We start from the raw sequence: 16,608 nt of genomic DNA, 5'->3' as shown, positions 1-16,608 counted from the left end.
GTTGGTGTAAATTACAATGTTTTATTATAACTTAAAATAGTTAACATACATTTCAGCTCACTGGTCTCTTATTACCGCCTTTCTGTCGGTAGATCTTTGTTTTCTCTGCCTTATTCTTCTGGCTCATCGGAGCATTCAGTGATTTGAAATATCCATACCCGCCTCCTCCCTTGCGCTTCGTCGGAGGCCCTTTCTTCTCAACTTTGAGCTCAACTGCGGGCGGTACGGTGAAACCGAACGATTTTGAGACTTTAGCCATATCAATAGTGTCTATGTCGAATATAGTCTTCAGATGGTGCGAGTCATACGCCCTCAAATAGCTCTTGAATGCTTCCTTGGCGGACTGATTTAGGAAGTAATTTCTTGATATCAGTTTTTCCAGCTGAAACAAAAAATTGTTGATATTAAATACATACACACACTAAACAAATACCGCTATGTAGCGAAAACTCACATGGGCATTTATTTGTGTGATAAGCACAGATATTTGTTCCTGAGTCATGGATGTTTTCTATGTACGAGGGCTGATTGGAAAGTTCGCGGCCTGACCATTAAAAAAAAAACTTAGTTTCTTTTTTCTGCCGTCATTTTGAACTGTCATTATTTAGTTGTCATCCCGCGAAATTTTAATTAAATGCAATATTTTAAAATAAGTTTTTCCTTTCATTTAAAAATACGTGTAAGCAGTTTTTTCACAATGGACAATTTGGAGCAACGTGATGTAATTAAATATCTTCATAAAAAAGGATTGACTGCGAAACAAATTTATGAAGATATGCAGTGTACATTAGGGCAATCCGGTCCATCATATACGATGGTAAAAAAGTGGGCAGCTGAATTCTAGCGGGGACGAGTCAGTATCGCAGATGACCCTCGCTCCGGGAGGCCAACTACTGCGACAATCCAAATAATGTGGCAACTGTATGCAAAATGGTAATCCAAGACCGACGGTTAAAAGTGAGAGAAATAGCCGACATCGTAGGCATCTCCTATGAAAAAACTCAAAACATTATAGTTAACGAATTAGGGTTTTCCAAGGTGTCGGCGAGATGGGTTCCAAAGCTCCTTTCAGTGGAACAAAAAATCACTCGTCTAACAATTTCACGCGACTGTCTAGACCTGTATGAAGCTGACCCTCAAGACTTTTTGGACAGATATGTTACTATGGATGAGACATGGGTCTACCACTATACGCCCGAGACTAAACAGCAATCAAAACAGTGGGTTCGTGCTGGATCTCCGCCACCCAAAAAGGCAAAGGCCATTTTGTCGGCAAATAAAGTTATGGCATCAGTGTTCTGGGACGCAAAGGGTGTAATAATGGTTGACTATCTCCAAAAAGGTACGACTATAAACTCGGACTATTATTGCGAACTTTTACGTCGATTACGTCGACTTTTACGTCGACTTTGAAAGTAAAAAGACCTGGAGTGCTGACAAAGAAAGTTCTTTTCCACCAGGATAATGCACGCGTGCATACGTCACTAAAGTCAATGGCAGAAATTCATAATTGCGGGTTTGAATTATTGCCGCATCTGCCTTATTCACCCGATTTGGCACCATCGGACTTCCATTTATTTCCAAAATTAAAAAAAACACATGGGTGGTAAGAAATTTTTGACCAACGACGAGGTCCAAGCTGAAGTGGATACCTATTTTGAAGGCCTGGAGGATTTTTTTTTTAAAAGTGGTATAATGGCTTTGGAATCCAGATGGAATAAGTGCAAAGACCTTAAGAGCGTTATAACATTTCGGCGTCGGGCGAAATTAGGTATTTTACCCGCCGCGCGAGCCCAATATGCCGACCCTTTCTAGCACGTCTTATCACTCGCTCGCACTACAATAATGGACAAAACAATCTTGATCCTTTCTATGGAATTTTGATAACAACCACAATCTACTATCTCGATATAAACTTTTGATTTCTAATAAACATTATTTTGTACGAAAATACTAGAATGTAGCGCAAAATAATATCAATTATGTTAAAATTTATTTAAAAAATTAATTATAAAAGTAGATCCCATCCCAAATATTTGCTTTTGTTATATGAAAATTACTGTAATACTGTATTATGATTACCTCTGTAATCCATTCCTTTGGAATCGGTATAATATAGATTCCTGTAATATGGATTCCTCGGTAATCAAGTACTTAAGTAATCTGAATTCCACTTTACTTCGATTCCAGGCTTATTACTTTACTTCTATATGTCACTCAAATTGTTTTTGGTTTACATGTCATTCTAGCATTTTCACTTTCACATTTCAAGTGCATATACCACGAGTATAGGTTTTCGGGTGTGCTGATTTAAAAATTAATGACCGATTTGGAATCTGACATTGCTGACTGTCACTTTGACACAAAAGTCGTCATGGGTGTCGTAAAATAGGTTTTAGGGGGTGCTGATTCCAAAATTAATGACCAATGTGAAATCTGACATTGCTGACTGTCACTTTGACACAAAAGTCGTCATGGGTGTCGTCAAATAGGTTTGCGGGGGTGCTGATTCCAAAATTAATGAACAATGTGGAATCTGACATTGCTGACTGTCACTTTGACACAAAAGTCGTCATGGGTGTCGTAAAATTGGTTTTAGGGGGTGCTGATTCCAAAATTAATGACCAATGTGGAATCTAACATTGCTGACTGTCACTTTGACACAAAAGTCGTCATGGGTGTCGTCGAATAGGTTTCCGGAGGTGCTGATTTGAAAATTAATGACCGATTTGGAATCTTGACATTGCTGACTGTCACTTTGACACAAAAGTCGTCATAGGTGTCGTCAAAAAGGTTTCCGGGGGTGCTGATTCCAAAATTAATAACTACTAGCTTTTACCCGCGGCTTCGCCCGCGTAATAAAAGTATTCTTATTGAAACGTTTACAAAAAATAAGATTTTCATTTGGATCCGTAGGTTTCTTTGTAGGTACATCTGTCCGCGATTATTTCGATTAAGGTAAAGCGGGGCAATTCTCGACTGGGGGGGGGGGGGGGCATTGTAACTGATCTATTTGCTGTACGGTCCGGTTTTGGCTGACTGTACCTTACACATATTACTATTGTTTTTAAAGAAATTCTTGCAATGATTGTAGAATTGTTACACAGCGACCACAGCGTAGGTAGTAGGTACGAATATGTATGTATTTTACCTATATAAATATTTATACTGGGGAAACTTCATACGACCCACATAGCCAGTATCTCGACGCTATGGTCGGTAGGGTAAAAAGTACTTCCTTGCATTATCGCTTACAATTTTTTCCATTTTGCTTATACTTATTGCAAACGTAAACCTATAAAAGGCAAGCAAAATAACGATCTTCTTACAGCACATTGAATGTAATAGTTATTACGGATGCAGGATACTCGCCGATGCCTACTTACTAATCCCTTCCCACTGAGCCACCTGCATTTTACACTGCCTAGATATCGATTGCCGACCGATTATTCCGACCCCAATCCCTATTCTTACGGCCCAGCCACGACATTGGTCTAAGCGCGTCAGCGGTGAGCGGCAGCCATACGTGCGAATGAAAAATACCATCGCTGTGTCTCGCTCCAATGTATGGCCGCCGCTCACCGCTGTCGCGCTTAGACCAATGTCGTGGCTGAGCCGTTATCCCCGTCCCTATTTCTATCTTTGTCCCCGTCCCGTCCCGTCCCTGTCCCCGTCCCCGTCCCCGTCCCCGTCCCGTCCCTGTCCCCGTCCCTCCCCTATCCCTATCCCCGTTCCCGTCCCCTACTTTTATCCCTATTTCTATCCCTTTCCCTATTTCTATCCCTATTCCTATCCCTATCCCTATCCCTCTCCCTCTCCCTATCCCTATCCCTATCCTTATCCCTATCCCGATCCCTATCCCTATCCCTAACCCTATCCCGTTCCTGTCCCTGTCCCTGACCCTGTCCCTGTCCCTGTCCCTGGCCCTGTCCCTGTCCTTGCCCCTGTCAAATTATCATGCTAGGAGGTGAAGTTTGAAAAATCCTTTCTTAGTGCTCCTCTAAGGAACTTCCGTGTCAATTTGAAATCTCTTGAACCAGAAGTAAAGATAAAAACTAAAGCTATACTTATGGCTATTTTGGATATTTTAACCCCATTGCACAACAACAGGGGAGAAAATTTCTTTTCCACCTCATTAGATTTTAAAATCGTTGTATTTATCGTGATCAGCGACCCGATAAACCATAAAAACGATACCCATATTGTGTTTTTGACTTTACCCCCTTTGCACCCCTTTAGGGGTCAAATTTACAAAAAACCTGAAACATGTATTTAGTCATATGTCTTTAGGAATCCGCCTGTGAAGTTTCGAATAAAATAGTCAAACTAATTTTGTTTCCCCATACAAACTTTGAACCCTTATTTCACCCTTTTAAGAAGAGAATTTTGAAAAATCCTTTCTTAGTGCTCCTCTACGCCATATAAGGAACCTATGTGCCAAATTTGAAATCTCTAGGACCAGCGGTTTCGGCTGTGTGTTGATATGTCAATCAGTCAGTCAATATCTTCTTTTATATATTTAAACCCCATTGCACCACAACAGAGGAGAAGGTATTTCACTTCCGCCTCGTTAGATTTTAAAAACGTTGTATTTATCGTGATCAGCGACCCGATAAACCATAAAAACGATACCCATATTGATTTTTTGACTTTATCACCCCCTTTTCACCCTTTTAGGGGTTAAATTTTCAAAAAACCTGAAACACGTATTCAGTCATATGTCTTAAGGAATCTTCCTGTGAAGTTTCGAATAAAATAGTCAAACTAATCTTGTTTCCCCATACAAACTTTGAACCCCCATTTGACCCCTTTAGGAGGTGAATTTTAGAAAATCCTTTCTTAGTGCTCCTCTACACTATATAAGGAACCTACGTGCCAAATTTGAAATCTCTAGGACCAGCGGTTTCGGCTGTGCGTTGATATGTCAGTCAGTCAGTCAGTCAGTCAGTCAGTCAGTCAGTCAGTCAGTCAGTCAGCTTCTTCTTTTATATATTTAGATTTTGGAATCTCACAGTGCTAATTGTCATTTTGACACAAAAGGAATCATGGGTGTAGTCAAATAGTTTTTAGGGGGTACTGATTCCAAAATTAATGAAATGATTTAAAAAGTCATGACCGATTTGGAACCTGACATTGCACAGTACCCCTGGAAACCTATTTGACGACACCCATAACGACTTTTATGTCAAAGTGACAGTCAGCAATATCAGATTCCAAATTGATCATTAATATTGAGATCAGTAAACCTATTAGAAGACACCCATGATCACTTTTGTGTCAAAGTGACAGTCAACAGTGTCAGATTCCAAATTGGTCATTAGTTTTCAAACACCCTCGGATACCTATTTGACGACACCCATGACGACTTTTGTGTCAAAGTGACAGTCAGCAATGTCAGATTCCAAATTGGTCATTAATTTTGGAATCAGCACCCCCTAAAACCTATTTTACGACACCCATGACTACTTTTGTGTCAGAGTGACAGTCAGCAACGTCAGATTGAACATTGGTCATTAATTTTGGATTCAGCACCCCCTAAAACCTATTTTACGACACCCATGACGACTTTTGTGTCAAAGTGACAGTCAGCAATGTCAGATTCCACATTGGTCATTAATTTTGGAATCAGCACCCCCTAAAACCTATTTTACGGCACCCATGACGACTTTTGTGTCAAAGTGACAGTCAGCAATGTCAGATTCCAAATTGGTCATTAATTTTGGAATCAGCACCCCTAAAACCTATTTTACGACACCCATGACGACTTTTGTGTCAGAGTGACAGTCAGCAATGTCAGATTGAACATTGGTCATTAATTTTGGAATCAGCACCCCCTAAAACCTATTTTACGACACCCATGACGACTTTTGTGTCAAAGTGACAGTCAGCAATGTCAGATTCCACATTGGTCATTAATTTTGGAATCAGCACCCCCTAAAACCTATTTTACGACACCCATGACGACTTTTGTGTCAAAGTGACAGTCAGCAATGTCAGATTCCACATTGGTCATTAATTTTGGAATCAGCACCCCTAAAACCTATTTTACGACACCCATGACGACTTTTGTGTCAAAGTGACAGTCAGCAATGTCAGATTCCAAATTGCTCATTAATTTTGGAATCAGCACCCCCTAAAACCTATTTTACGACACCCATGACGACTTTTGTGTCAGAGTGACAGTCAGCAACGTCAGATTGAACATTGGTCATTAATTTTGGAATCAGCACCCCCTAAAACCTATTTTACGACACCCATGACGACTTTTGTGTCAAAGTGACAGTCAGCAATGTCAGATTCCACATTGGTCATTAATTTTGGAATCAGCACCCCCTAAAACCTATTTTACGACACCCATGATGACTTTTGTGTCAAAGTGACTGAAAGTAATCAAGTCAATAATTTCAGTTATTTTGAATCGACTATGATTCCGAATTATTGGTAATAGTAATTATTGTATAGATGATTAGTGATTCCTTTACATGTAATGGTAATTTACCGTTTCACTTGATTACATTACAAGTAATCTGACACCCAGTAGTGGATTACAAAGTAAAATCAAGTAATCGTGTAATCCGGAATCGATTACGATTTCCCCATCTCTGGGTTTAGTTATATGGTTCATTGGTACTGGTGACCACCATCTGGCTCCATCATCAGACCCTGAGTACCACCTCTTGTCAAAGGTCTTGTTGAGACGAACCCAACGAGCCTAAACACGAAGTCGTTTACTTACATGGTTCACTGGTACTGGTGACCACCTTCTGGCTCCATCATCAGATCCCGAGTACCATCTTGATGTGTCTTATCATCTTGACCGTATTGTAATTTTTACATATTTATCATCATAACGTTGTAATACTTTAACATTCAAACATAACAAAATATTACAAAAGCAAATATTTACGGATCTAGGATCAAATTCGTTGGTCGCTGTTTACACACACACAATGCGAGGATAGCCCGTGTATAAACAAGGCGTCCGACCCACACAACGATAAATATTCTCGACGTTTGCGATCAAAACTCGGAGAGCGAAGTGACATACGTCTCACCTCTACGAGCTCCGGCGCGGCACTGAAATCGCAGGCGTCCGTCGCCGGTCAAATAGCGACAGGAAGGCTAGTTTTCAAAAAATTGGCAAAAAATCATTATATAATATTATAACGACAAATGGATAACAGCAATTTAAGCAGATTGTACAGATTATTTATATACTAAAATAACTTCGATAACATGTAGATTTTCGGAGAAATGATCACTTGTTTCAATGTATTTTCAAGACAAAATTGAGTTCGTTTTACTTTCAATTTCTCAATTTCAAAGGATTAAATGATAAATATTGTTTAATGGGCGTTAAGTACAAGATATTTGGAACTTAAATTTACCGCATTTATGAGAGTGAGCTTATCAAATTGTAGATAATAAGAGCTCCGAATTCTGTGCTTCACGCGGTTTTTCCTAAACGAGCATCAGGAAAACAATCATTACTAATTGAAAAAGCTTTTTTTTTCATATCTTAACGGGGACTACGTAGAGAAATAAAAATATTATAAAAAAACTTTGGTTTTGATTTCATACTTAAGCCGCGAACTTTTCAATCAGCCCTCGTATATATGTATTTATCTATTTAAGTATGTATATCGTCGCTTAATTATCTTCGCACCGTGTCAAATGAAAAGTTTTAACTATAAAATTGATGCGTCAAGGGGGTTTGTTTCTACCGGTGGCAAAGTATTTAAAAATAGCCAAGTGACCAACCTGGAGCTGAATATCGGCCACCTTGTTCCACGAGAACTCGAACTCGTTGAGCGTGACCTTGGACTGCTTCAGGAAGCGCAGGAAACCGAGCTCCTCCGGCCGCAGGAAGAGTAGCGCGTGTCCACTGGTGCCGAGACCGCGCGCTGTTCTGCCCACGCGGTGGATGTATTCCTGAAGAGTGATGTAGGAAAGTGATTACTATGAGATCAATGAAAAGATTCAGATTCATTAACAAATGTGACCATAATTTGATACTAAATTTAGAAATTATGAAGACTGTTTAGATAAAATAATTTACATTTTCTTTTAATAGACACGAGTCTGGTCAACACTGCTAAAGAAGACTTTTGTATTTTACTGATTTTAATTAGATAGGTAATTAGGTACATTGATCGGTATATACCTACAAAAAACAAATAGGCAATCACGATCTATATCTCGGTCAATATAACTATTAATGGGAATCGTTTAACTGTAACATCAGTAATTTCAAGTTGGTAACAAACTTACAAACGATGAAATCGGAGGTTACTTTGCGGAAATTACTATTCGCGGATTAGAATAGTACATTTCGATACAAGTGCGAAAAAGAGGAAGTTCGAAACGAGTGGCGATAAATTAAAACACGACCGAAGGGAGTGTTTTAAATCGACACGAGTTACGACTTCCCTTTTCGCACGTGTATCGAACGACGTTTTTCAGTACAGATGGACCTCCGAAGTTTCGACCTGACATATAATGAACCACTTCTCGCTCTAGTGCGTAAAAAAAACATCACCTGTACTGAAAAAGTTATTTTCTAGACTATAAACAAACATACCTTAGGATCATCAGGTGGGTCATACTGGACAATCCAATCGACAGCCGGGATGTCCAGCCCTCTGGCCGCCACGTCCGTGCAGAGCAGGATACCGCTTTCGGCGTTACAGAACTGGAAGAAGGTTGTGGTTCGCTTCGACTGCTGTTGTTTACCCTGGAATATGAGATAAGTGAAATTAGCATTATAAATACGTTCCAGTACTTTCTTTATTGACAGTGGGCGAATGGCTGTTCGTTCAGTCAGTTACCCATTGCCATTTCATTTATGAATGATAATTTTAAAACTTATTTTTGTCCTTACTGAATTTTGAGAACAAATAAAATTGAATTTATCAAATATTTTGATTTGCGTTTTTAAAGTCTACCACTCTACCTGGCTGTTTAAATTATTGATCCTTATTATTGTATAATTATAATTTGGTATATACACCGTGTTTCACTTAACACTAAAAACCTGAAAACTGTTTGTTCAGAATCGAGAGTAGAATCGATTGAGCTACATCTTGTTGGGGGTAATATTTTTTGTTTTAATTTGTATTATTAGTTATTGTTTACGTGCCCATTCTACAAATTTGTAATACAACATTGTGCATATCATATTGTTAGAGGTTGTATACTTTTCAGTATTTAAGGGTATTAATACTGGCTGGTTACTTGGACGATTATTTTTTCCGCTACGAGATAGACGTTGTGCGTCAGTTTAATTTTAAAGTTTATCATAAGTCATAACAAATTGAACTCGTACCTAATTACAACCTTGTCAGTTTGAATTTTAGGTTTAAATTTGCTTACTGAGTCACCTGTCCAATTTGAAGTTTACTGTGACACAGGTTAAAGTGCTTTACATTGACATAGCTGTCTATTGGTAAACCTTATGTCGTTGCAGTAACGTACACAATTAAACAGTTTGAAGGTATATGATGGTAGCTAGCAATTATTTTATTGAGTGTAGAGTTAAAAGCCGAGTAGAGCTGCACAGAAAATTTAAAACTCAATTTAAAAAAATAATAATCATCAGATTAAAAAATGAACATTCTAGATACGTTTAAAAAAATAAAAATCAGTTGGGGTGTCCGAGCTTTTGAGTGATACCGGAAACACCGTGTATATATATTGACTTGTTGAGTACATACTAGTTATGTATTCTGTAGAATTAGTTGGAGATTGCTAGCTTAACAGTCTCTTGACGTGAAATTTGTATTTCATACGCATTTTTTTTTTCTAGTTCTTTTGACACTTGGAGAACCTTTACACCTCCAAATTTTTATTTTTATTGAAATGAAATGAAATGAAATGAAATATTTATTTTTCAAGTAGGCATATTACAATGCGCATATGAACGTCAAATAAAGCTACGCCGGCTCTAACCCTACGCCTCAGCCTCGAGAAGATTTCAGTCCCCCCTCAGTTGGGAGGGGGGTATCCACTATGGGACCGGCAAGAAACTCGGCGGGCAACTTCTTTTCAAAACATTACATCTTATAATTAACATGCATTAAATAACAACATACAATTTAACATGCAAAAGTATTCATCAAAGAATATGAACAGACTAGGTACTCTATGGAAATCAATTTCAATAAATTATATTATTGCTTAATAATACGTCGTTCTTCTTCAGAGAAAACATATCAAATTGTCATAGAAGAAAAAGATAATATGAATCTCAATATCATTAAATATGTAATTTACCTACACAACATAAAATATAAAATATTTGATGTGCTTTCTTATCTGAACTGTGTCCTCTATACATAATACAATTATTTTAATTGCTATTCGTTTTTTGTAGTTTCTGGTTCGGGCCATGCATGTTTGTCTGTCAAATAGTCCTCGACTCTGTAATAAGCCTTTAACATCAATGATTTTTTTAAGTAGTTCTTAAGAGCTGGGAGGGGTAATCTCAAAGCAGTGTCAGGTAACTTATTATAAAAATGAATGCATTGCCCAACAAATGACTTCTGTACTTTACGGACACGAAACTTCTTTATGGCAAGCTTATTTTTGTTTCTAGTGTTATAATTATGGATATCAGAATTCTTAGTGAAACAGTCTAAATTCTTAACAACATAAATTATACTATCATAAATGTATTGGGAAGCTACAGTTAAGATATTAATTTCTTTGAAGAGTTCTCTTACTGATTCACGTGTTCCTAAGTTGTAAATAGAACGAATGGCTCTCTTTTGTAATACAAAGATAGTCTGTATGTCAGCTGCTTTGCCCCAAACCAGAATACCGTATGACATTACACTGTGAAAATAACTATGATACACTAGGCGAGCTGTCTCAACATTAGTCAGTTGCCTGATTCTCCTAACGGCGTATGCGGCTGAACTTAATTTGCTTGCTAGTTTCTTTATATGAGGACTCCATTGTAGATTTTTGTCCAATGTTAAACCAAGAAACAGTGTTGTATCTACCATCTCTAAGCATTCATCATTCAAAAGTATTTTTGTATCGATTGGTTTAACATTCGGCAGAGAAAATCGAATACATTTGGTTTTCTTAGAATTAAGAAGTAAATTGTTGACAGTAAACCACTGCAGTACATCAGCTAACGTGCTATTAATTACATTGTAATCCGTAGATTTTCGGTCAACATTAAAAAGCAGTGATGTATCATCAGCAAAAAGTACTATTTCACAAAAGTTTTTCACTATTCTTTATTATATCCCATTAATTATAATTGACTGTGGGGACCTTTTACATCTCCCAAGATCTTGTTTTCAATTAAGTCAATTTAAACTATGTAACATACAAGCACGGAATGTTGTGTCTTACATCTAGGTATACCGTATTCACTTATTATTGGAATATTTAATACAGCCCGGACAGCTTGAACATGTCATGCTCGCTAAAAAGTCTTTGCTTACGGTGACGTCGTTGATCGGGTCGCCACCTTCCCGAATGAAGGTTGAGGGAGGCGATGGCTGAGATGCGCGCCATATTCGTGAACGGGTGCTGTTTGTGAAGACCGGTCTGTTTCAGCTAATAGGGGCTATTCTATGTAACATTAATTTTGAATGAGATTACGTTGAGGCACTCTGTTCGGTCCTTGTTTGTTTATTTTCTTTCTGACTCTTGGAGACCATATACATCTCCAAGGAAAAAAGTAGATTCAGTATACATATATATATTTTTTTTCCTTTGCTTAAGACAACAACAACTCTAAAGTTATTTTAGTTATTCGTTTTTTTCTTCATGTATAATTTTTTTAGATGTACTTTGACACTTAGAGACTCTATACATCTCTAACATCTCTTATTAATAATCATAATAGCTTTGTACTTTGTATAATTTCTTGTGTTAATATTTTTTTTTATGAATACTTTTGCTTATTAAATTGTATCTTGTTTTTTTTAATGCATGTTAATTATAAGATGTAATGTTTTGAAAAGAAGTGGCCCGCCGAGTTTCTTGCCGGTCCCATAGTGGATACCCTCCTCCAACTGAGGGGGGACTGAAATCTTCTCGAGGCTGAGGCGTAGGGTTAGAGCCGGCGTAGTTTTATTTGACGTTCATAAGCGCATTGTAATATGCCTACTTGGAAAATAAATATTTCATTTCATTTCATTACCTACACACTCTACATTACAATTATCGAAGAAACGAAGATATTATATAAACAGTAGTACCATTCAGATTTAGATATTAAATTCTAGATGAAATTCAAAATAAATTGCTTGATGAAAAATAAAAAATAAAATTTTGAAGAAACCCCCGACCGCGACGACGATGGCTAAGAACACTCCCGACTAACTCAGCTTTCTGACAAAAAAACTAAATCTAAATCGGTTCATCCGTTCGGAAGCTACGATGCCACAGACAGACACACACACAGAGAGACAGACAGACACGTCAAACTTATAACACCCCGTCGTTTTTGCGTTGGGGGTTAAAAAATGATACTAACATGTATAGACATGACGGGCAGATCGATGTAGTTGAACAGTTCATGGTGGTACTTCACGGACATGCAGGTGGACAGGAACACCATCACCTTCTTCTTTCGGTTCTTTTTCAGGAATGTGAATAGGACCATCATGCGCTTTTCTGACGGGCATACTATGTAACTGTAAAAATACAAATTTTATATTAGATAGGTACTTAAGATCAGGTTACCAATTTGAGTATGGTAAGAATATGTGCAATAAATTTTACCCTATGTAAATGTTATCATTGTTGCTTTGGATTACCATGGTATAATATCAGCTAAGTATAAAGTATTTTTCTACTATTCAGATAATAATTTGCTGTTATAGCTATAGCACAGTATAATAAAGAGTACTATCGTAGTATCGTACAGTATGGCCATTCCCGCTCCCCGCTGAAAGTGCCGCCTACCCGCTCTCGGTTACCTTACAGTTACCGCCTGTCAAAAACACGAACAGTCGGCCTGTCATATCTCACTCATACAAGCATGGTATGCATTCACCTACACGAGTTTAGAATGTGTGCTAGGAACGCGCCTCTTTCATATATCGAGAGGTGGTGAAACCCAATACAATAAATCGAGATAATTTTTCTTTGAAATGAGAACATTGTGGAAATTGCACATAGTTCGAATTTCAAAAACCAGTTTACTCAACTTATCGGGTTTCACCAGTAAACCCTCGATATTTGATCGCCAGTGGCAATTTAAACGGGACTTAACCGCGTAACATTTACGTTTATATTTGGCTCGTTGTGTCGGGCGTGATGGTAGACGCGTGTAGCGCAGACTGCGAGAGAAAAGTTGGGGAGTTGCATCAACATCGTCGGGTTTGGCCCCATTAAAAGTTTTACAGCCTGCATATCTAACAAAGTATAGATAGGCAATATAAATCCACATTAAAGAGTATGAAAGCAATTTATATTGATATCCTTACCCTTGTTCCAAACCATCAACAGTGGCTTGCTCCCTGTGGTCATCAACTCCCACATAGGCAGGCTCGTGTTTGACAGCCAGAGCTGTCAATGCCTCCGTCTTCTTGGTCTGCGTAGCACTGAACAGCATAGTCTGTCGGCGTTCTGTGGAGATAATTCCGTTATTAGGCAGGCTGACACAGAGCGAGCAGCGTTCCTAGGTCACTGGGCGCAAGAAAACGCACACGCTGCCTGGGAAGAAGTACATCTACGATGGACATTTGGCGCGGTAGGATATTGATTACTAGTTAATAAATAGTACATTTTTCCACCTTCAAAGACACCCTACAGCAGTCAAGTTAAAGGCAACACAAGTGATGGTTGCATTGTAGGTCATTATTTTAAAATAGCATGAGACTGCCTGAAGTGTCACAAAACAGGAATGCAAGATTGGCAATTTAATTTCTATTTTATTTTTCAATGTTCATAAATATGACATAAGCTTGGTTTTACACTGTTTACTTACTGGGTAATAATTTTATGATTTGTTTCACTTCTTCTTCAAATCCAATCTCCAATATCCTGTCAGCTTCATCAATAACTAGGCACTGCAGATTTTTGTACAGGAAGTCTGGAGTATTCTGCAAATGATCCAGCAGTCTCCCTGGGGTGGCTACCAGAATGTTAATACCTGAAAACAAGATGATTTTTTATGTTTATTTTACAACAGTGTGCAAATTTCAATACTTCTTACAAAGATCACTGGTTAGTTATATCCTTGAATTCTTGAATCATAAGACTCACTTGTAAACTTAATTGTAAGTTTTTTTTAAATATTTAACAATATACATAGTTTTGGTGAATGAAAACATTGTGAGGAAATGATTTCCATTTCATTAATGTCAACTCAAGGGATTTGTTGCCAAGAAGAGCTCTCAAGACAAGAGTCATAGCAATATTCCAAAATAAATGTAAGAAAGACAATAATTTTATGTAAATGTAATTACTGGTAAGTAAGTGGTATAGTGTAATTTCATACCTTTAGACAACTTTTGAGCTTCTGTACTTCTGTTAGCACCACCCATAACCAACCCGTAGGTGTGGTGGTGATACTTCATTAACTCCATCAATACTCCAAAAGTTTGCATAGACAACTCTCTTGTTGGTGACAGAATTATGACTCCTGTGCCTGTAGAATATTATGTTAAGATTCAGTAACATTGTTACATTACAAATCAGGCAATCTTAATGTGAAACATAATCAGATATCCATTCTGTGTTCATGAAACAACTCTGGACATACTCCACCAGTGTTTGTATTGAAACCAGTCCTATGTGCCTCAACAGTTTTCACCGGAGACTCTTAGATTTAACTTCAACACAAACATTGGTTTTGGATGTATGGAATCAGTTTTCATATTCGCCTTTTTGTCATCATTTGAATGTAAGACTTCTACATCTGCATGAAACATGCAGCTTGCAGGACTTAACAATTAGTCCATGTGTATAGTGTAATAATAGAGGGTTTTGCTGGTAATATTGAGCTTGATGCTTAATGTTCTTAACAATGATGGTCTAAAAAGCAAAATAACTAGTCTATGTTGGTATTAGTCTACATTGCAAACAGTCTCAATGCAAAATTACCACTTTTTATATAGGTTAGGTTTATTAGCTATCTTCAATTGGCCAAAGTCCAATCTGCACAGAATAGGACCTTTCACCATGAAAAATAATAGCAATATAGGTAAAGTATTTCGCTAGTCATTTTGAAATCTACACCATCTGAGACTGACCCCAACAAAGTTCTAACACTTACCATTTCTTGGCTTGAATTTCAGCTTATAAATAAGGTCAATAGCTGGTATTAGAAAAGCCAAAGTCTTTCCAGAGCCTGTCCTGGCTGCTCCCACAAGGTCCCTGCCTTCGAGCAGAGGCGGTATGGCTTTAGCTTGAATCTCTGTCATAGTTGTGAAACCCATATCTTTTACACCCATGAGTGTTGCTTCACAAACTTTGTCCTCCAATGCAGAGAAGCTTTGAGTAGATAAAATACCGAGGCATAAGCTGGATCCTGGAACTGTTGATAAAAAAAAACAGTTTTAATAATAAAGTTCCTTAAAGATGACAAGTTCATATTTATTTTAGGCAAATGTGATTTTTTGACTATTAACACAGTATCTTTTCAGCCACAGTTATCACAAGAAAATTATGTATATTAGTGTAGTGTAATTTGTAAATTAATATTCTTACGTTGGCTTGAATCTGGGTCTGGCTTTTTCTCAATTGTTTCCTTCTCATCATTATCATCACTCTCATTTCCATCATTATTGTCCGAATCATTTTCCGTGGTTTCTTCTTTCACTTCCACTGGTTCTTGTTGTACCTTCTTCTTCTTCTTTTTTTCTATGAAATATATTTCATTATATTTCACATACAATAAAAAATGTGAAGTTGTAAACAGAGAAATAGTAACAGCTAGCTTTGAGGAAACTTCAATAGATGAAATTTAATGTTACAATGCAAATGTGCAGCTTTGAGAGGTCCAACTAAAAGTACTTACTTTTTGTTATGTTTTCAGGGACATTGTTTTCATGTGGCCGTTTCTTTAAATCTTTAATTGGCTCTGGCTCAGATGTTGTCTCTGAAATTACGTAAAGTAAAAAATTAAGTGAATAGATAAGTTGTAGGTTAGATGAAGCATGAGTAATGTTTATATTAGCACTATTTTAATACCAAAGTGTTTATAACATTAATAGCAAGACTTCAAACGCAAATGGTAAGGAAAAATTGCAGCAAAGAAAAGCTTTTAGCACCACCAAAAAATAACCTAAAATTAATAATTGCAATGAACACTTTACAAATTGTGAACTCTTATGTTTATCACATTTTTCTAGAAGCGAAAATCATGTATTGAACTGAACTAAAACTAAGGTTACTTACCTGGCACGCTTGACTTTTTCTCGGCTAGCTTTAATTTATTTTTTTCGCGTTTCTTAATTTTCCTGAGAAGAATTTTGTCGGGCGTCGGCATTTTGATGAAATTAATCTATTAGAGTAATTTTAGAACATCTCAAGCTGTGGAAATAAATATCACACGTGGTTTTCTCGCTTTCGGCTTGTTGACAGTGACAAGACGACTGACTGACGTGACATAAATGTAAAAAAAAGATTAATGATTTG

At 37.4% G+C, this 16,608-nt stretch overlaps 1 protein-coding gene across 1 annotated transcript; it reads right to left on the bottom strand.

Moving 5' to 3' along the window:
- Positions 1-5: 5 nt before the first annotated feature.
- On the bottom strand, positions 6-16,553 carry LOC125236554 (probable ATP-dependent RNA helicase pitchoune). Its single transcript, XM_048143398.1, has 11 exons — positions 16,369-16,553; positions 15,989-16,069; positions 15,679-15,831; positions 15,245-15,505; positions 14,468-14,617; positions 13,955-14,119; positions 13,452-13,593; positions 12,497-12,656; positions 8,582-8,734; positions 7,762-7,932; positions 6-382 (listed from the first exon to the last, which is right to left on the bottom strand). Exons 1-11 carry the CDS (start codon positions 16,457-16,459, stop codon positions 53-55), a joined length of 1,857 nt encoding a protein of 618 aa, XP_047999355.1. The 5' UTR covers positions 16,460-16,553; the 3' UTR covers positions 6-52.
- Between the last annotated feature and the right edge of the window lie 55 nt (positions 16,554-16,608).

Source organism: Leguminivora glycinivorella, chromosome 2 (assembly GCF_023078275.1).
Source record: "Leguminivora glycinivorella isolate SPB_JAAS2020 chromosome 2, LegGlyc_1.1, whole genome shotgun sequence".
NCBI lineage: Eukaryota > Metazoa > Arthropoda > Insecta > Lepidoptera > Tortricidae > Leguminivora > Leguminivora glycinivorella.
Note: the sequence above shows the minus strand (reverse complement) of the source record. Positions and strands in the feature narration are given on the sequence as shown.

Coding starts and splice junctions, on each gene's coding strand:
- LOC125236554 (XM_048143398.1), bottom strand. CDS start 16,459: ATGCCGACGCCCGACAAAATTCTTCTCAGGAAAATTAAGAAACGCGAA. Junction 15,506..15,678: donor AGACCCAGATTCAAGCCAAC/GTAAGAATATTA, acceptor TTTTATCAACAG/TTCCAGGATCCAGCTTATGC. Junction 8,735..12,496: donor TGCCCGTCATGTCTATACAT/GTTAGTATCATT, acceptor CTCATATTCCAG/GGTAAACAACAGCAGTCGAA.